The sequence below is a fragment of the Manis pentadactyla genome, chromosome 1, assembly GCF_030020395.1.
Source record: "Manis pentadactyla isolate mManPen7 chromosome 1, mManPen7.hap1, whole genome shotgun sequence".
NCBI classification, from domain to species: domain Eukaryota; kingdom Metazoa; phylum Chordata; class Mammalia; order Pholidota; family Manidae; genus Manis; species Manis pentadactyla.
Window position 1 is genome coordinate 229164180 of NC_080019.1, and position 21370 is coordinate 229185549.

Sequence of the window (21370 nt, forward strand, 5' to 3'; positions counted from 1 at the left end):
CAAAGGCAGAGATACTCTCACCGTTCTTATTTTCCCACCTAGACATAAAGTAAGGGCCCACAATTGATACCCAATCACCATCTTTTCTTTACTTTATCTGGTCCTCTGGAAAATATTTATTTTCCTCCAAAATATTTAATCTTAACATTTATTTAATGTTTAATTTTCTCCAGAAATATTCTCTATTATTTATAAAGAAATATATGTATCAGAAGATCAAAGCCAACATGGACAAAGGAAATGTGGGCCCCAAACGAATACCAAGAGGAACTGCTCATAAATATGTTCAGCCACTCTGCAGTTCTCTTCTTTACTGCAGAGAGACAGGCAGAAGTTGTACAACCCAAGTGCACCTTTCTTAAGAACACAGTTGTCTACTAACCACAACTCTTTTCCACAAGAAGGACAATCATAACATGGCAGTTAGGGATTGCAGACTCCATGTAGGTATTTCCTGGGTCACTTAGTACCACACACCCTGCCTTCCACAGCACTGTCAAGTCAAAGTCAACCCAGCTCTCTCCATCATCACCACCGTTGCCTGAATGCAGCCACCTCAGTGTTTCTAATCCAACAGTTTAATAGTCTCCTAGTTATGGCTTCCTGTCTCTTATCTCCACACATACTTCAGACACCCCGCAAACAATAGACACACAAAGTCACGCCATGCCTTCCGTTTTGTGCCCTTGTGGCATTCCCCTGCATCAGATCACTCAAGGACCCCTTGTTGCCTTCAGGATAATCCCTGAGATTAAGTTCAGGTCTCCCATTCTATTTCCAGCATCCATAGCACCTACAGCAATACCTACCCCTACGTGTGACGAGGAAGAAAGGACCAGAGGCAGGACATTGATAGACAGACACACAGACAGATCCCTTGTCATTAAACGGTTTTGTGAATTCCTGTCTTGTCCTGTGCCCCGCCTAGAGCAGGCTCCCTCACCTGTACACATACTTCGCTTCTACTGAAAGGGGAATTTCACATTTCGATGGCAATCTGTATGTTAAGCATGTATGATGACCAAACAGGAAGAAACCGAACAGTTCAATCAGTTACTCAAATATTTTGCTTAAAAATGCCAAGTTTTGGAAATAAGTGGCTGTTCAATTCGTATGGCTGTAAATGGAATAGTGGGGACATAGATTACTGAAACTGAATGTGAGATATATATTCTCAGACTAAATAATGTCTTTACAATGTAATCTGCTTTTATTGATTTTTCTGTTTGCTATTTTTACATCCATTTATTTGTTATATATTTACATAGGTAAGACAAATTGGAAAAGTCTACTATGACAAGTATAGATAATGATCACATTAGTTTCTTCTTTAAATTTACTGTTTTGTAGCAGAAAGTTCTACCCATTGAAGTAGCACTATATTTCTCATTTCCATTATTTACTTTAATGGCTAGTACTTTATGTTTGTACCTCCTCCTTTCTTGGATTTTAAAAATTAGAGTTTTTCCTTTCCTAGGGATAATCCCAGAACCATACACTTGTAAAATTCTTCTAGCTCTCACTTTAAGCTTTCCAAATAATTGTATTTAATGAGATTCATGTCAAAATATGGGGGAAAAAAACTTTCTATATTTGAAATCTTCATGCAAGAAAAATATTTCAAAGAACATTCTCTGTGGCTCTCGCTCTTGAACAATGAAACTGCCCTTCAATGATGCAAGGCAAAAACACATTGATAGGCCAGCTTGTTCTCATAATAGAATTTCCCTGCCAAAATAAGCTAAATACCGTAAGTTCTAGTTCTTTCTCTTCTCATGGAGCTATAGCTCATCAGGAAGTCAAAGTACATGACTTTTAGATGTTTTAGGTGACTTCCTGTGGATCCTTTTCTTTTACTTTGGGATGAATATATTTGAGTGACTATTTCCTAAATGTTCTCTCATTACTCAGTGGTAAAAAATATTCCTTAGCAAGACCGGATACCACCTAGCAGGGTGTCTTAGCAAGTGATTCATACCTATTTGCATTGCCATTTCTCATTACTCATAGTTTTATTGCACAATAAAATTGTTATATATATATATATATGTATATGTATACACACACACAAACATACATATATACGTATATATATATATATTTTTTTGCTTTTATGCTTTATTCAGAGAATGTATGAACTTTTTAAGAACCTGTACTCAATAACTTATTCACAAGTTTCGGCTCAAACTAATGTCACTTTGTCCCCCTGTGTAGGGTGACCACAGTGGCCAGGGCTCTTCAGGCCCAACATCTAGTCCTTCAGGACTGGCTCCGTTAACCGTAGAGAGCATGCTGGGGAAGGCTGCAAGGTGGACAGATAAAGGACATCTAAAAAGTGCCTGCACAGGAGCAGGAGCACCAGAAAGCCAGAACTGCTTGGCGAAGCAGATAGATAAAAAAGACTTTGAAACGAATTTGATGCCTACACCTTGCCTTTCTCCCACTGGAAGAAGGAGTGAGCCCTCTCAGAAAACCCCGGATCCCATTGTCAAAGCGGAGGACTGGCCAGCCCATCAAGTGCCAGCATCACTAAAGAAAACCTCCCTAAAGGAAGTCTCGGGGGAAAAGTTGAACCCAGTTCCTGAAGTACGTGTAAGTGGCTTCACTCTGCTAACAGATGCGGGCCGTGCTTCCTGCTGCGTTCCGTTGTACCCCATGGTGCGCACATTTCTAGCAGCATCTCTTTTTCATTATTTGGGTGATCAGTTATGTATTTTCCTTCCTATTCAGATGTGTTTTAGCTCAGACACCAGCTGTTAAAGAGTATATTACATATCCCAACAATAGAATACCTCATGTTTTTAATGAGAAAGATAATTATCATAATAGTTACTTTTTATTTCCCAGTTACTTCTCATAATTTTAGTTATCACTGCCTACAAATTATAAATGAAGATCTTATTTTTGAGCCAAAGGCTTGCCAGTAAAATTGACAGATTTTCAATAACAATCTACATTAGGAGCCATAAAAACATCATTATTCTATTCACTTTCTGGTCTCTTTGCAGGAATGCCCCAAATAATAGATGGTATGAGTGAAGGTTAACAGTAAAGCAGTGTCATTGAATAAATCCCTAGGCTCGTTCGGTGGCTGTATTCATGTCCATCAGATTGATTTTTTTTGCCTTCCTGTGTTAGTGTTTTTCTTCCTTCAGTTTCCCCCAGAGCTGCACTGAGAAACCAGAGAACAACTGGGGCTATGCAGAGCAAATGACACTTACATTCCATTTTTTTTTAAACATTAAATGTTTTCATTATTTGTCATGTCCTAAATGTTCTGCATGTGTTGCAGTGTAGAGCTCTGGCTCTGCTATGGTCTAAGGAATTCAGAGCAGATCGTTACCAGCATAGGTAATAGACATACACATCACCGTCAACCAAATAGGCTCAGCTAACATCCTGACACACTGGCCCTGTCCCAGCCTCTGGGCCAAGGCTTCTTCCATGAACTATTTCTTATAATCCTCACAATGACTTTGAGAGCTAGAGACAGTCATCATCCCCATTCGTCAGGTGAAGAAATAGATTCGGAATGGTTATTCAGTTTGTTCAGAGACAAAGCTAGTTAGTTGGGGAGTCACAAACTGAACCTGCACTGAGTCTAGAACTGCTGCCTGTACCCGCCATGCTGTGCCGTATGAGCATGTGCTAAGTCTTCCAAAAGTCTTGGCTGCCCCTCAAACATCCAGCACAAAAACTGAAGTGCCTCTTCCTCTTTTTGTTTCTTATGCTCGTGTGCATGTGTGTATGCGTGTATATAAGGAAACAGTAAATCACTTAACCAGTGAAGTTGGATAATTTTATGGGAGTTAGGATCAAAGTGGTCAATAATATTTTCTGCATGTTTTTCATTTTTGAAAATATTTCTAAAACAAATGTTCTTGCTCTACCTAACTGTAATTTTTCTTTGGTTGTGCTAATAATTGGAATATAGCTAAGAAACTAACCTTACAAAGTTACTCTACAACATTGCTTCACTTAACTAGCCAGTCCTGTGCTGCCAAAAACAGAACCAAAGCAAGTCTTTGAGAAGCATACCCCTCCGCTTCACCCCTAATTCCTTTCTAATAAATTAATCTTAAATACCATAAATATCCAAAAAAATTGTTTATTTGCAATCTTTCTCTCTTTCTGTAGGAATAAAACCAGAGTATGAAAATCAGCTTGGGAACTTGAGGCATAAATGGCCACTCCGCAAACTAGACTGTCTCAAAGCCAGTGCTCTGGTAATACCAGGGACTAAAGAGAGGAGGAAAGGCACCAAAGAGGCTTTTAGGATAAGACAGCTCCCAGAAACTATTTGGGTTGTTTCAGGAGACCCTGTGACAGCTGCGCACTGCAGATTACAAAGCACAAGCCTGACATGCGTCTTCTGCATAGGAGTCCTCTGAGCTGTTACTGGTCCACTTTACAGCTAAGGAGACTGACGAGCAGTCGCTTCAAAGGGAGGGAAGGCGAGGCAGCTTTATCTGGGATGAGGGGGTAAAGGCACAAAGGCCTCACTTCCCATTTGTTCAGAGAGGTTTGACCTCAGTGTCAAAACTCAGACTAAGAATTGGATCTCTAACAGCCCACATGATCGCTACAGTCTGTGGCTCACATTTGTGAATGTGGTGATCTAAGTTTAATAGGTAGGATATACAATTACTGAAGACATAGGCAGCCCACCCCACTTTACAGTGAATTTACTAGGGGAATGGAGTGTTCCTTCAGAGACACCATTTAAAAGGGAAACTCATGGTCATAGTGAAAGGGTTCTAATAGCCCTTTCAAGGTTCAAGTGGATGTTATCCACTTGATATTTGCAGCTAAGAGTCTGAGAAAACAAGTTTCCTCAAGAGAGTATTATGGTGCTTACTAACTCCACAAAGAGAATATTTTCCCCAGATCCCAGAAACCTACGGGGGTGACATTTTTTTAACGTCTATTTTACTGATACTTAATTCACACAATATAGAATTTAGTCTTTTTAAAATATTCTCAGTTGTGCAACCATCACCACTACCTAATTTTAGATCATTTTCATCACCCCCCAAAAAATTCCATACCCATTAACAGTCGCTCCCTATCCCCCCCAAACTCCTGGCAACCACTAATCTATTTTTTGTCTCTATGGATTTGCCTGTTCTGAACACTTCCTATAAATATTCAGAATCCTACACAATGTGCAGCCTTTTGTGTCTGACTTTTTTTCACTTAGCTTAATGTTTCCAAGGCCCATCGTGTAGTAGCATTTCATTCCTTCCCATGCCTGAATGATAATCTATGATATGGATATGTGGTATTTGTTTATTCATTTGTCATTGGATAGACATTTGGTTGTTTCCACTTTTTGGCTATTATGAATGATGCTGCTATGAGCATTCACATGCAAGTTTTTGTATGGATGGGTTTTCATTCCTCTTGGCTGTACACCTAGGAGTGAAATTGCTGGGTCATATGGAACTTACATTTAACCTTAGAGAAACTGCCAGTTTTCCAAAATGGCTGTATAGTTTAACATCCCACCAGCAATGTGTGCTGGTGGAGAGGTTGGGAGTAGGGGGCAATTTTTCCACATCCTAGTCAACACTTCTTAACTTCTTATTATCTGGGATTTTTTATTTAAGCCATCTTAGTGTGTATGTACTGTTATCCCATTGTGGTTGGGTTTGCATTTCCCTAGTGACTAAATATGTTGAGAATCTTTTCATGTGCCTATTAGCCATTGTATATTTCCTTTGAAGAAATGCCTGTCCAAATCCTTGCCTATTTTTCACTTGAATTGTTTATCTTTTTATTGTTCAGTTTTAAGAGTTTGGATACAAATTCTTTGTCAGATATATGAAATACAAATATTTTCTCCCATTCTGTAAGTTGTTTCTTCATTTCCTGATGGTATCTTTTGAAGCACAGAAGTTTTTTATTTTGATGAAGTCCAGTTGATCTATTTTTGTTTTCTTCTGTTGCTCGTGCTTTTGGTATTATATCAAAGAAACCATTGCCTAATCCACGGTCACAAAGACTTACTGCTATGTTTTCTTCTAAGAGTTTTACAGTTTTAGCTCTTAAATTTGGTATTATGATCCATTCTGAGATAGTTTTTGTATATTGTGGGAAGTCGAGTTCAACCATATTTTTTGCACATGGATATTTAGTTGTGCCAGCACCGCTGGTTGAAAGACTATTCTTTCCCCATTGAATTGTCTTGTCGCCCTTTTTGAAAGTCATTCATAATTGTAAGGGTTTATTTCTGGCCTCTCAATTCTGTTCTGTCTGTCTTTATGCAGTACCACACTGCCTTGATTACTATAGTTTTGTAATAGGCTTTGAAATCAGAAGGTATACGTCCTTCAACTTTGTTCTCCCTTTTCTTGATTGTTTTTGATAATGCTGTGTACCTCGCATTGCCGTACACACCTGAGGATCTGCTTGTTGATTGCGGCAAGAAAGGCAGCTGGGAATCTGACAGGAATTTCATTGAATCTCTAGATCAGTTTGGACAATATTGCTATCTTAACAATATTATGCCTTCCAACCCCTGGGATGTCTTTCCATTTATTTATGTCTTTAATTTCTTTCACTAATGTTTTGTAGTTTTCAGTGTATAAGTCTTATACTTCTTTTGTTCAATTTATTCCTATTTTATTCTTTTTGATGCTATTGTGAGTACAATTATTTTCTTAATTTCATTTTTGATTTGTTCATTGCAAGTATATAGGAATACAATTGATTTTGTAGCTGGCAACCTTTCTGAACATCTATTAGTTCTAATAGTATTTTTGTGAATTCCTTTGCATTTTCTATATATACTACATCATGTCATTATAAATAGAGATAGTTCTATTTCCTTTCCAATATGGATCTCTTTTATTTCTTCTTCTTACCTAACTGCCTCCAAAAACGGATTTAATTTGAGTGGAAAACTTTCAAGATATTTAAACTCAATGCTTCAACTAGTGTGGCCCTAGTATTGAATTCTAACACAGATCTAATGACCTCAGTCAGGCTTCAAAGGATGACTCATAAGAAATGTACTTGATGCAAGAAGAAAATTTTGAAAATTATCCTGGGTTTAGAAGTCCATCTAATATTAATCTGAATGTAGGTGTGAAATTAACCTTTGCTGGCCCTCACTGTAGCTCATATATGTACAGCATTGACATGCATGCAGGTTTCTAGCACCTAATGGGCAGTGTTTCTGAAATAAGGGCCTCCAGGCGGTGGGATGCAGCTATTCTAGTTCCACTTCCAGATAAGTAGAAGCATCTCCTTTTCTTTTGAGAGCCTTCCACACTAAGTGTTCTTCCAGGTGCCAGAGATAACAACAATCAAGACAAATGAGGACTCCCTTCTGGGGGCTTACATCTGTTGGGAGATAAAGACAATAAAGAGAAATACCTGAAATGATCATAAACTATGATAAAGTCCTGGGAAGGAAACCCAAGTTGATGAAACAGGTGTCAGGGTTGGGCAAAATGGTGGGTCTCTTAGGGGTGTTCCAGGTAGGTGACATTAGAGCTCAGATCTAAAGCTTAAGGGGAAGCCAGCCATGCAGAGAACCTGGGAATAATGTTTTAGGCATCAGGAGCAGTGGGTACAAAACTCCTGACATGGGCATCTTTGTGGAATTAAAGAGGCCCATGTAGCTGGGATATGTGCACAAGGGAAAGTAGCAGAGGATGAGTCAGAGAGGTAAACAGGGCCCAGATCAGGGAAGGTCAGGAAGGCCATGGTGAAGAGCGGGGCCTTTGTTCCAAATGCAACCGCAAGTCTTTGTAGGGTTTTAAGCAAGGTGCTAATATTTCAGGAAGTTTCCTCAGGCTCTGTTCAGAGGGATGCAGCAGAGCAGGAATGGAAGTAGGGAAAGTGGAAGCACTGAGTTTAGAATGGCAGTGAAGAGAAGTGACAAATTACCTGAATAATTGGGACGTAGTGCTGACAGGATGTAGGGAAGAGGAAACGGATTCAAAGGTGACTCTTAGGTTTGGGAATTGAGCAACCAGATGGATGATCATGTCACTTAGCGATCTGCAGAAGACCGCAAGCAGATCTGAGCAATCACCTTAGCCATCAAGGTCCTGCAATCAGGAACTGTAAGTGGACATCCCATTGATAATCTGTGCTGTCAACACGTGCCAACATGAAGCGACTTTATGACCCAGGAAAATTAAAGGCTTTTCCAAAAGGCGGTACAAAACTGTCTTCTGACCCCTGACACGGAAGAGCACTAATAGTTTCCAAGAAACATTTACTCAAACTGATTAGCTAACTGCCCAGCAAACTTCTGCCTTCCAAAGTTTTATCCACATTTTAATAGAGTTCTATATTATTAAGTTCAAATATTTTTAATTAAGAAAGAAGTACAGCCCTCTGGGTAATATTGCAATCATGTAGATAGCTGGTAATTAAACTTTTCCACATGTATAACTGCATTCAAACAATTTGAATCACTTTAAACCTGTAAATGTCATTATGTGCATTTTTTAACAAACTAAAAAGACATATAACAGGCTTTGAGGTTCCAGGAAAAGTTGGAGCATGTTAGAGAATGGTTATTTTCATAAGGAAAAACAAACTATGGTACCACTTACAAATTCAGGTATTCTCTTTAGGAAAAAGGACATGACTTTCTATAGAGAAAATAAATTGTAAAGTGAAATCATATATAACTTTTGAGTTTAATGTTCACATTACCATTTTCAAAAATCAAAACTGAATTTTGGAAGGCTATTTTTAAGCATATCTTGGGTCATGGCATAATACAAGCGATTTTTTTTTTTAATTGTCAGGCTATTTCCTTTGGATAATGAAAAGATTAGTTTCATTGCCTCCCTGATGAACCTGAGCCCAGGATATATCATATTTTTTTAAGTTGTGAAAGTTTACTCTTCTGTGCAATTTGTGCTGTACAAACTTAGAGGAAAATGAATTAATAAATTATTTTAGAGTTTTAAAGGCATTGTTCCATTACATAAAGTTCCGCGTTTTCTAGGTACATAATACTCTTTGTTCCAAAGGAAGCCATCTGTCTCTCTCTCAACTTGCCGCTCAAGTATGCCGTTTGCAGCTGTCTTTCCAACAATACCCCATTGTTTGAAGAATTCATAAATGCTTTTCTGACCGCTAACATGCTTCAGCTGCAGCAGTATTCCATTGTGGAACACCTGCTTCAGAGTCAGGTTGCCCTGTGTATCCTACACATGTCCATCACTCTGGCCCAACTGTGCAGGGTCTTAGGGGTGACTCGCCCTCCTTTGGCATCTTCCAGCTCAGGTGCCCACTGGCCTCCTCGTGCCCTTGAAGCCTTCCCCTTTGCCACCCTCAGGGCATTCTGCAAACAGGGCTCAATGTCATGCCTGCCTGCATTTTCACTCTTCAAAACAAGTCGAGCAGTGAATGCCATGGTTTAGAGCACCAGCTCCAGTCAGACAGACCTAGAGGCTTGGCTTGGCTTCTGACTTATGTGACCTTAGACACATGTCTTAACCTCTCTGAGCCTTGGTTACCTTGTCTAAAACCTTGGAGAAAATACAAGTATTTACTCTGTAGGGTTGCTATGAATATTAAATGGGATAATACAAGTGGAATACTTAGGCCATAATCCAACAGGATATTTTCTTCTACCTATTTCTGAGCAGTGAGAAATGTAAACCTATATGCCTGGCATTCCAAAGCAAACCTTTTCAATTTCAGTAAAATTCCAGAAACTAACTATTGGTAGTGTTCAGTAAGTAATAACAGTGTTCAGTAAGTAATAACAGTATGTGCTTCTTGTCCTCTGTTTAAAGCTGAATCACTGCTAACCTGAGAGTGAATTAATGAGTCATTTCTGCCAGGTAACATGTTGATATTTTCTCAAGGATACACTGAAGACAGAAAATTATTTAGAAGCAGGACATGGTGTCTCTCAGTCATTCTCTGGAGACCGACATCTGTGTTCCCAGAGCTAAAGTACAGACGTGTAGCTTCATGGTTAGTGGTGTAAATTGAACTTGGGCAGGACCAGGAGCATTTCATAAACTATAGTGTTAACCATGGTAAGAATATTTGATTTATTAAACCGGACACTCCTACCAATTAATAGCCTTTGGAAAAGAGTCTGAAATTTGATGTTTTGTCAGAACTGCACTCTTCCCTTGTCTCTGTTAAAACAAGGTCATTACTTAGTTTTATATGTCAGTGTACTGCTGGGGATATTGCTAAAGCTGCAGTTTGGTAATTAAATAACATTTGTGCTGCCAGTAAAAATATTTGCATTAAGCACTGAAATTTCTCAGGTGAAAATTGCTCCTAACCCTCTGCCTTATTTTTAATATTTTTCAGTCCAAACTCCTGTTGATGCTATGGAATGGTTTGTGGCTTTCTCTTTCTTTGTGTCTAGTGTCTAATTCAGTTGTTGACCAAGGCAAAATGGTCTAGAGTAGGTGCATGTTAAAATAATTAAAAGTAGAATTATAATCCAAAATTTGGATGATGATATGCAATTGCAGAAGTTTTTAGGACATATTGATACCTCCATTCCTGAGCAGCTAGGTGTGCAAACAATGCACCAGTTACTCTAATGAAGAGGAACAATTTCAAATTCTCCAAAGTTTCAGAAACTATAGATATACTTGACAAAAATTAAGAGACTACAAGAATTATGAATCAATGAAAATATATTAGATGTTTAAGCAACATATTGTAACATTTCATGGTCAGTTCCCCAATATTTTAATGCTAAATTAGCATCCTACTAGTCAAATATTTATTGAAGAAATCCATTGTCTTTGATATCTTGGTTTTCCTAATTTTAAATAAGAACAAGTTATACTTGCCATTTTCCTACTTTATGTAAGAGACGCTAGGCTGATGGTATTTCCTAAAAACACTGAGATCAAGGTCTTTGGTTAAAAACTTTGTGACTTTCAGGATTTGCGGTCCTTGCCATATGCCAGGCCCTCTGCAAGGTGCCCCACACTTTGTCTCACATCAGTCTCCACAGCTCGCAGAGAACTTGTTTATTCTGATTTGATAGATGAGGAAGAGAGGCTTTAGCTCTTCACATCAAGTAAGTGACAGAGCAGAGTGTCAAACCCAGGAGTTTGGCCAGAAAAGCCAGGGCAACTTCCACCACACTGGACCACCATCCCCAATTAAAAGCCACTGAAAATCATATGGCAACTTAAGTTCTATCGCCACTTTAAGCTTTGCAGTATTTTTTTTAATTTTATTTTGGTATCATTAATCTACAGTTACATGAAGGACATTATGTTCACTAGGCTCCCCCTTCACCAAGTCCCCCCCCACATCCCCGTTCACAGTCACTGTCCATCAACATAGTAAGATGCTGTAAAATCACTACTTGTCTTCTCTGTGTTGCACAGCCCTACCTGTGCCCCCACAACACTATACATGCTAATCGTAATACCCCCTTTCTTTTTTTCCCACCCTTATCCCTCCCTTCCCACCCGTCCTCCCCAGTCCCTTTCCCTTTGGTAACTATTAGTCCATTCTTGGGTTCTGTGCTTCTGCTGCTGTTTTGTTCCTTCAGTTTTCCTTTGTTCTTATACTCCACATATGAGTGAAGTCATTTGGTACTTGTCTTTCTCCGCCTGGCTTATTTCACTGAGCATAATACCCTCTAGCTCCATACATGTTGTTGCAAATGGTAGGATTTGTTTTTTTCTTATGGTTGAGTAATATTCCATTGTGTTTATGTACCACATCTTCTTTATCCATTCATCTGCTGATGGACATTTAGGTTGCTTCCGTATCTTGGCTATTGTAAATAGTGCAGCGATAAACATAGGGGTGCATCTGTCTTTTTCGAACTGGAGTGCTGCATTCTTGGGGTAAATTCCTAGAAGTGGAATTCCTGGGTCAAATGGTATTTCTATTTTGAGCATTTTGAGGAACCTCCATACTGCTTTCCACAATGGTTGAACTAATTTACATTCCCACCAGCAGTGTAGGAGGGTTCCGCTTTCTCCACAACCTCGCTAACATTTGTTGTTGTTTGTCTTTTGGATGGTAGCCATCCTTACTGGTGTGAGGTGATATCTCATTGTGGTTTTAATTTGCATTTCTCTGATGACAAGCGATGTGGAGCATCTTTTCATGTGTCTATTGGCCATCTGAATTTCTTCTTTAGAGAACTGTCTGTTTAGCTCCTCTGCCCATTTTTTAGTTGGATTATTTGCTTTTTGTTTGTTGAGGTGTGTGAGTTCTTTATATATTTTGGATGTCAACCCTTTATCAGATCTGTCATTTTTGAATATATTCTCCTATACTGTAGGATACCTTTTTGTTCTATTGATGGTGTCCTTTGCTGTACAGAAGCTTTTCAGCTTGATATAGTCCCATTTGTTCATTTTTGCTGTTGTTTCCCTTGCCCGGGGAGATATGTTCAAGAAGAGGTCACTCATGTTTATGTCGAAGAGATTTTTCCCTATGTTTTTTCCTAAGAGTTTTGTGGTTTCATGACTTACATTCAAGTCTTTGATCCATTTTGAATTTACTTTTGTGTATGGGGTTAGACAGTGATCCAGTTTCATTCTCTTACATGTAGCTGTCCAGTTTTGCCAGCACCATCTGTTGAAGAGACTGTCATTTCCCCATTGTATGTCCATGGCCCCTTTATCGAATATTAGTTGACCATATATGTTTGGGTTAATGTTTGGAGTCTCTATTCTGTTCCATTGGTCTGTGGCTCTGTTCTTGTGCCAGTACCAAATTGTCTTGATTACTGTGGCTTTGTAGTAGAGCTTGAAGTTGGGGAGTGAGATCCCCCCCACTTTATTCTTCCTTCTCAGGATTGCTTTAGCTATTCGGGGTCTTTGGTGTTTCCATATGACTTTTTGAACTATTTGTTCCAGTTCATTGAAGAATGCTGTTGGTAGTTTGATAGGCATTGCATTGAATCTGTATATTGCTTTGGGCAGGATGGCCATTTTGACGATATTAATTCTTCCTAGCCACGAGCATGGGATGAGTTTCCATTTGTTAGTGTCCTCTTTAATTTCTCTTAAGAGTGTCTTCTAGTGTTCAGAGTATAAGTCTTTCACTTCCTTGGTTAGGTTTATTCCTAGGTATTTTATTCTTTTTGATGCTATTGTAAATGGAATTGTTTTCCTGATTTCTCTTTCTATTGGCTCATTGTCAGTGTATAGGAAAGCCACAGATTTCTGTGTGTTAATTTTGTATCCTGCAACTTTGCTGAATTTCTGATATTAGCTCTAGTAGTTTTGGAGTGGAGTCTTTAGGGTTTTTTATGTACAATATCATGTCATCTGCAAATAGTGACAGTTTGACTTCTTCTTTACCAATCTGGATTCCTTGTATTTCTTTGTTTTGTCTGATTGCCGTGGCTAGGACCTCCAGTACTATGTTGAATAACAGTGGAGAGAGTGGGCATCCCTGTCTTGTTCCCGATCGCAGAGGAAAAGCTTTCAGCTTCTCGCTATTCAGTATGATGTTGGCTGTGGGTTTATCATATATGGCCTTTATTATGTTGAGGTACTTGCCCTCTATACCCATTTTGTTGAGAGTTTTTATCATGAATGGATGTTGAATTTTGTCAAATGCTTTTTCAGCATCTATGGAGATGATCATGTGGTTTTTGTCTTTCTTTTTGTTGATGTGGTGGATGATGTTGATGGATTTTCGAATGTTGTACAATCCTTCCATCCCTGGGATGAATCCCCCTTGGTCATGGTGTATGATCCTTTTGATGTATTTTTGAATTCGGTTTGCTAATATTTTGTTGAGTATTTTTGCATCTACATTCATCAGGGATATTGGTCTGTAGTTTTCTTTTTTGGTGGGGTCTTTGCCTGGATTTGGTATTAGGGTGATGTTAGCTTCATAGAATGAGTTTGGGAGTATCCCCTCCTCTTCTATTTTTTGGAAAACTTTAAGGAGAATGGGTATTATGTCTTCCCTGTATGTCTGATAAAATTCCAAGGTAAATCCATCTGGCCCGGGGGTTTTGTTCTTTGGTAGTTCTTTGATTACCGCTTCAATTTCGTTGCTGGTAATTGGTCTGTTTAGATTTTCTGTTTCTTTCTGGGTCAGTCTTGGAAGGTTGTATTTTTCTAGGAAGTTGTCCATTTCTCCTAGGTTTCCCAGCTTGTTAGCATGTAGGTTTTCATAGTACTCTCTAATAATTCTTTGTATTTCTGAGGTGTCCGTTGTGATTTTTCCTTTCTCGTTTCTGATCCTATTGATTTGTGTTGACTCTCTTTTCCTCTTAATAAGTCTGGCTAGAGGCTTATCTATTTTGTTTATTTTCTCAAAGAACCAGCTCTTGGTTTCATTGATTTTTTTTCTATTGTTTTATTCTTCTCAATTTTATTTATTTCTTCTCTGATCTTTATTATGTCCCTCCTTCTGCTGACCTTAGGCCTCATTTGTTCTTCTTTTTCCAATTTCGATAATTGTGACATTAGACCATCCATTTGGGATTGTTCTTCCTTCTTTAAATATGCCTGGATTGCTATATACTTTCCTCTTCAGACTGCTTTTGCTGTGTCCCACAGTAGTCGGGGCTTTGTGTTGTTGTTGTCATTTGTTTCCATATATTGCTGGATCTCCATTTTGATTTGGTCATTGATCCATTGATTATTTAGGAGTGTGTTGTTAAGCCTCCATGTGTTTGTGAGCCTTTTTGCTTTCTTTGTGCAATTTATTTCTAGTTTTATGCTTTGTGGTCTGAAAATTTGGTTGGTAGGATTTCAATCTTTTGGAATTTACTGAGGCTCTTTTTGTGGCCTAGTATGTGGTCTATTCTGGAGAATGTTCCATGTGCACTTGAGAAGAATGTGTATCCTGTTGCTTTTGGATGTAGAGTTCTATAGATGTCTATTAGGTCCATCTGTTCTAGTGTGTTGTTCAGTGCCTCTGTGTCCTTACTTATTTTCTGTCTCGTGGATCTGTCCTTTGGAGTGAGTGGTGTGTTGAAGTCTCCTAGAATGAATGCATTGCATTCTATTTCCTCCTTTAATTCTGTTAGTATTTGTTTCACATATGTTGGTGCTCCTGTATTGGGTGCATATATATTTATAATGGTTATATCCTCTTGTTGGACTGAGCCCTTTATCATTATGTAATGTCCTTCTTTATCTTTTGTTACTTTCTTTATTTTGAAGTCTATTTTGTCTGATACTAGTATTGCAACACCTGCTTTTTTCTCTCTGTTGTTTGCATGAAATATCTTTTTCCATCCCTTGACTTTAAGTCTGTGCATGTCTTTGGGTTTGAGGTGAGTCTCTTGTAAGCAGCATATGGATGGGTCTTGCTTTTTTATCCATTCTATTACTCTGTGTCTTTTGATTGGTGCATTCAGTCCATTTACATTTAGGGTGATTATTGAAAGGTATGTACTTATTGCCATTGCGCTTTAAGTTTGTGGTTACCAAATGTTCAGGGTTAGCTTCTTTACCATCTTACTGTCTAACTTAACTCACTTATTGAGTTATTATAAACATGGTCTGATGGTTCTTTATCTCTCTCCCTTCTTATTCCTCCTCCTCCCTTCTTCATATGTTGGGTGTTTTGTTCTGTGCTCTTTTTAGGAGTGCTCCCATCTAGAGCAGTCCCTGTAGGATGCCCTGTAGAGGTGGTTTGTGGGAGGCAAATTCCCTCAACTTTTGCTTCTCTGGGAATTGTTTAATCCCTCCTTCATATTTAAATGATAATCGTGCTGGATACAGTAGTCTTGGTTCGAGGCCCTTCTGTTTCATTGCATTAAGTATATCATGCCATTCTCTTCTGGCCTGTAGGGTTTCTGTTGAGAAGTCTGATGATAGTCTGATGGGTTTTCCTTTGTAGGTGACCTTTTTTTTCTCTCTGGCTGCCTGTAATACTTTGTCCTTGTCTTTGATCTTTGCCATTTTAGTTATTATGTGTCTTGGTGTTGCCCTCCTTGGATCCCTTGTCATGGGAGTTCTGTGTACCTCTGTGGTCTGAGAGGCCATTTCCTCCCCTAGTTTGGGGAAGTTTTCAGCAATTATTTCTTCAAAGACACTTTCTATCCCTTTTTCTCTATCTTCTTCTGGTACCCCTATAATGTGGATATTTTTCCATTTCAATTGGTCACACAGTTCTCTTAAAATTCTTTCATTCCTGGAGATCCTTTTATCTCTCTCTGCATCAGCTTCTCTGCGTTCCTGTTCTCTGTTTTCTAGTCCATTAATGGTCTCTTGCATCTCGTCCATTCTCTTTTGAAGTCCTTCCAGAGCCTGTTTTATTTCTGTATTCTCCCTCCTTAGTTCTTGCATATTTCTCTGCACGTCCATCAGCATGGTTATGACTTTTGTTTTGAATTCTTTTTCAGGAAGACTGGTTAAATCTATCTCCCCAGGTTCCTTCTCAGGGGAAGATGTAGCAGATGTCGAAGATGTCTGGGTTAGTCTTGTCTGGATCAAATTTTTTTGCCTTTTCATGTTGACAGTTGCTATTGATTGTCAGCTGGGAGGGCCAAGACTTTCCACTAGCTCCTGGCCTTTCTTTAGTGGGACACCTGCGACCCCTAGTGGCTTGTGTTGGGTAATTGCGTGTAGACAGGGTCTCTGTATCCTGCCCGGCCGGCATGGAGGAAGCTCCCTTGCTGAGGGCGTGGCCAGCCTCAGGCGGCTGCTCTGCTATGGCGGGGCCCCGGAGGGGTAATGGACGGGGGGCTGTTTGGCTGTTTACCTCTGTGAGGGGGTCGCAGAGCTGTTGCCCAGGGGGTTAGTGCGCCTGGAGTTCCCTGGAATTTCCAGCTGCTGGATTGTGACCCGGGATGCTTCCTTCCAGCTGTGGGGTCCCTGTCCCTTTAAGACTTTCAAAAAGCACTCACTTTTCTTTGTCCCCAGGGTGCCGGCTTTGGGACCCGCTCACAGGTCTTACTGTCCTGTTTCCCTAGTTTCCAGCACCCCACGCATGCACTGTGTCTGCGCTCTGGCCCGGATGGCTGGGGCTGGGTGTTCAGCAGTCCGGGGCTCCCTCTCCCTCCGACTCCTCTCCTCCCGCCGGGAGCTGGGGGGAGGGGCGCTCGGGTCCCGCCGGGCTGCGGCTTGTATCTTACCCCCTTCGCGAGGCGCTGGGTTCTCGCAGGTGTGGATGTGGTCTAGCTGTTGTCCTGTGTCTTCTGGTCTCTCTTTTAGGGATAGTTGTATTTGTTGTATTTTCAAAAATATATATGTTTTTGGGAGGAATTTCCCACTGTCCTACTCATGCTGCCATCTTGGCTCCGCCCCCTCCGAATCAGCTTTGCAGTATTTTAACATGCAGAAACGTGCACAGATGTTGGTATATCTGTCATCACTAATTTCCAACCAAGTTGTACATTCTAAAACAGTTCAAACTTAAAGTTATCATCTTCCCACTCCAGAAACATCATTTGGCTGACCTCTGCTATTTTCCTTTCCATAAGCAGTTTCAGTAACTGTTTTCTTCCTGGTTCTAAGTATCATTTTAAACTATAATTTATTGAAAGGGCACCATGCTTGTCCAGTGTATACGGCTACAATCACCTTGTAGATGGCATATCCTTGAATATAACATAAAACATGTTCAGTTTGGCTTTACTAGATTCTTTCTCATCTATAGTTTATTGTTAAACTCGGGGAGTAGTCTGAATTCAGAAGATACGTGCTGAAAGATTACAGATCATTCAACTCACTTTAAAGCTAATAAGAATAGTTCAGGTACATTGGTCAGAGACTTCCTTCTGAAAATTAGCAAACAGATTACCAAGGCAAAAAGCATGGAGATAAATTTGTTTTTGGGTCATGGATTAAAAGGGTATCCTATACAAATATAGCATAGCACATCAGTATAAAGATCTTTTTTAAAAAATCCTTTCACACCATCTCCCAAAAAAACAAAACAACAAAAACTGAAGAGGAGAACCACATACGTGATAGTGGGTTACCTGTTTGCAAGTAATTTTGCAAGTATTGGTTTTATTACCAAGGAGTGCTTTACCTGAAACATACTCAAGGGATTTGTATGCATAGATAATGAAGTACAGATTGGGCCAGATTGTGAAGTGTCTCCAGGTCACATGCCAAAATGTCTGTGACAGACATTTCTGAGGAAGTGCTGCGTCTGATTAAGCCTAGGTCCACATGAACGCCGTTCACATAAAACACAATCTAGATTCTGACCAGTTCTTTCACATAGTCTGACTCCTGATTTATGCTGTGTAAACTGACATCATCCCTTAAATTTTAGCAAAGTTTTTCACGTTGTACTGTGTCTTGGTCTTTAAGTTTTGATTCACGTGTTTGCATGGTGAAGACACATGTTGAAAGCTGCTGTATATTATAAATGAATTATGTGCTCAAGTATGTGTCACTTACAGCCTATGTTTGTGGGTTCTGTCTTTTCTTCATTCTTACTGTTAGTGGCCCTGTGCCCCTGGTGAATCAGGGCAGACTCTTGTGTGGATACGCAGCTCGGGAATATGAGACAAGGCTTCAAAGAGTGCTAGCTGGTGAAGAGATGCCCCAGAACACTATCATCAGCTATTATTTAAAATTTTAAACAGATTTCAAACACATTTACAAAATGCTTTTATTCCCCCAGTGGAGTAAGGGGCCAGTGATTCACAGCTAGTCACTTCCTAGGAAATCTTTTTGAGTCTTAGACTTCTTTGCTTTTGCTGGTCACAGAGAAGTATGCATATCGTAAACATTCTTTGATGAGTTTTCACAAACTGAACAACCCATATGACCATCATCCAGATCAAGAAAGACAACAATGGCAGCACCCAGATGCCCCACTGCTCTATCACTATCCCTTCCTGCCCCTCTCCCCTTGCAACCACCCCCTGAGACCAGTGTTACCAGTGTATAATCTCTTGTGTCTGGCTTCTCTCTCTGAGCATTTCTTTTGTGAAGTTCATTATACCACTCGTTTCATTGCTATAGACTGTCACACTGCTGCTTTGTCCATTCTACTGTTGAGGGTCCCTTGGGTAGTTTCCATTTGGGAACTATTAATATGTCTTTTGATAGAATCTTAGACTTTTTATAAGACTTGGACATGGAAATGGAAGCCATTTGCTCTTATGAGGTTTAGATTAAATTCTAGGTATTTACATCCTTGTTACCTTGGACAGTATTACTGATTTCATTTCTAAATAGTGTATGTAAGTAATTCTAGTCTAATGTTCTCTGTGGATATAAGCTCCAGAATTACAGTTGCCCCACATTTTCCTGCCTGATGGTTAGAATATGGCACCAGATCAGCCTTCTTATTCTCCCAGGCCAGCTTAGAGACCGTCTCCCCCAGGGAGCCTTGACTGATCCTACCAGTAGTGACTTTTTTTCTGAAATGCCAGACTATTTGGTATATCTCCCTTTTCTCATGTTGCCTGTTATATTATATCCTGTTGGAACAGTCACTAGCCCTTCATAGTAGCACATTTTGCATTTTGGTGTAACTTTAATACAGAGTCAGGGATTGTTAGGTAGACCTTCTATTAAGAGTTTTTACAACATGATGTCCCCTATGCCGTGGGTGTCAGGCACTGATTATCACAATGCAAACTGACTCAGAGAATCTCAGAGGTCTGTTAGGTTCCAGAATGAAAATAATGACCCAGTTTTCTCCCAGGTCTATTATTTTCCCATCCATACAGAACAGAGTGGGGTTCTTTATCTGATCTTATTAACCCATGGCCATGTCTCATTTTGGCTCCTGCCACCACCACTCTGCCCTTGTAAACGTAGCCTTGTGTCACCCACAGAGCAGTAGGATTGGTTCTTATCTGAGGCTCACAAAACGCTATACACAGATGTTTGATCAATTAAGCTATTGTGTCTCAATATCTTAGAGAGATTAGGTAAAGGGCATCAGGTTGAAAGATGTCTTTGTTGTGTTTTATCATTTTGCTGGAATTACCAGTTTTCCTTTTAATCATCAAGGCTCTGTGCGATTATCAATACTGTACCATGGCATATGCTACCTTATTTTATACTCTACATTTCCTTTTATCTCTCAGTTGCCCTGCCAGATTGTCAGACCTGTGAAAGCAGGGGCCACATCTTACTTGTCTTTGTAACTTCACTGTCTCAGTCTCTCAAAAATGAAGAAAAGTCAGTGAAAATGAGCAGCTTGAATGGCTTCACAAGGAAAGGACTTGCCTGGGAACCTGAGCACAGGTGAATCTACAGCCTTGAGCCCATTTCATCGTTCCTAAGACAAATCTAATTGATAATGTCTCCCCTCTTTCCTGCAAGTATATTTTGAAACAAAATTGGGTTATATATAATATTTTGAGCCTTTGGGAGAGAGAATCACATAAAGCACTTTGCCTGTCAGGAGTAGTGTAATTTAGTTTGATGACATCTCGTGCTGGGGTCCACTTGTCTTATTGCAAGACTTCTTTTTAAAACAAATAATAAATGATTTAGCCTTTCTGGTGATTTTGAAAAGGTTTAAGGGATTGCATATCAAGAATCTGTCAGAGGATTAAGTTAATTACCTGTCTGTGCCACCAGTTGCTCTATTCATGACCCTGGAGAAAGTCACTTCTTTCTCCTGCTCATTTTTGTCTGCTCCTTCCAGGGTGTTGTCAGAATACGTTTTACTGTTGTATGAAAGAAAATCACGGAAACAGAGAGTTCTGAGGAAACTCAGCACCAGCAGTTCCTGGCACTTAATAAGGTCTCTCTAAGTATTTGTGGAATAAATTAATGAATCAATCAATCAATCCATTTCCGCCACTGCACATTACTGCGATTTTCCAGCCAGATATTATTTCCCTGGCTCCTGTTTTAAAACTGCCAGCAGTGGAGAGAATTCACTCCCTCTGAAGGCCCCTCATTACATTTGTCAACAGGTTTAATTACTACCAAATACCACCTTACACGTCTGTGAGGCTTTTCCTGACTCTGCTGGGCACTTAGCCCCTGCCACACTGCACTCCTCTGGCATCAGTCATCTCTCCGTTGAGGCTCCTTATAATACCTGTTATGTTCCCTCTCTAGACTGTGAGTTCGTGAGGACAGAGGCGTGTCTTACATTCTTTATACTCCCAGCTCCTAGCAGAGGACAGGATGGATGAAAGACTGAACAGAGGGCTAGAGAAAATGAGCGGAAAGAACAATAACAATATGCATTGGTTGCCAACCCAGTGGCCTCCTAAGAGGGATGTGCTGACCCAAGGAGATATGTACCAACAACAGTCCACTGGGCTTCAACAAGAAAATTTTAAACTGTTTCCATTTTCTTTAAGCTCAGCCACTTTAATTTCTATTTTTTGTATGTTTTGTACTACAGATACAATTTTGATACAGTTGTACATGTGTTTATTTATAAACAAATATATATTGGAGGTACATATTCAAGCATTTTCTGGAAAAGGTGCAAGTCATAAGCTTGGAGCTCCTTAGCATAGCTGTTTGTCAGGTACTAT

General features: G+C 39.7%; 1 protein-coding gene across 8 annotated transcripts in view; it reads left to right on the forward strand.

Annotated features, from left to right (window-relative positions):
• Window positions 1-21370, forward strand: part of CFAP20DC (CFAP20 domain containing) — a 186529-nt gene that overhangs the window by 112627 nt on the left and 52532 nt on the right. For 7 of the 8 annotated variants that reach the window (XM_036878571.2, XM_036878569.2, XM_036878572.2 and 4 more), the window contains one exon: window positions 2215-2592. In XM_036878571.2, the coding sequence (XP_036734466.2) occupies window positions 2215-2592 (378 nt within the window). The remainder of the gene's footprint in view (window positions 1-2214; window positions 2593-21370) is intronic. The other variant, XM_036878567.2, reaches the window with a different exon arrangement.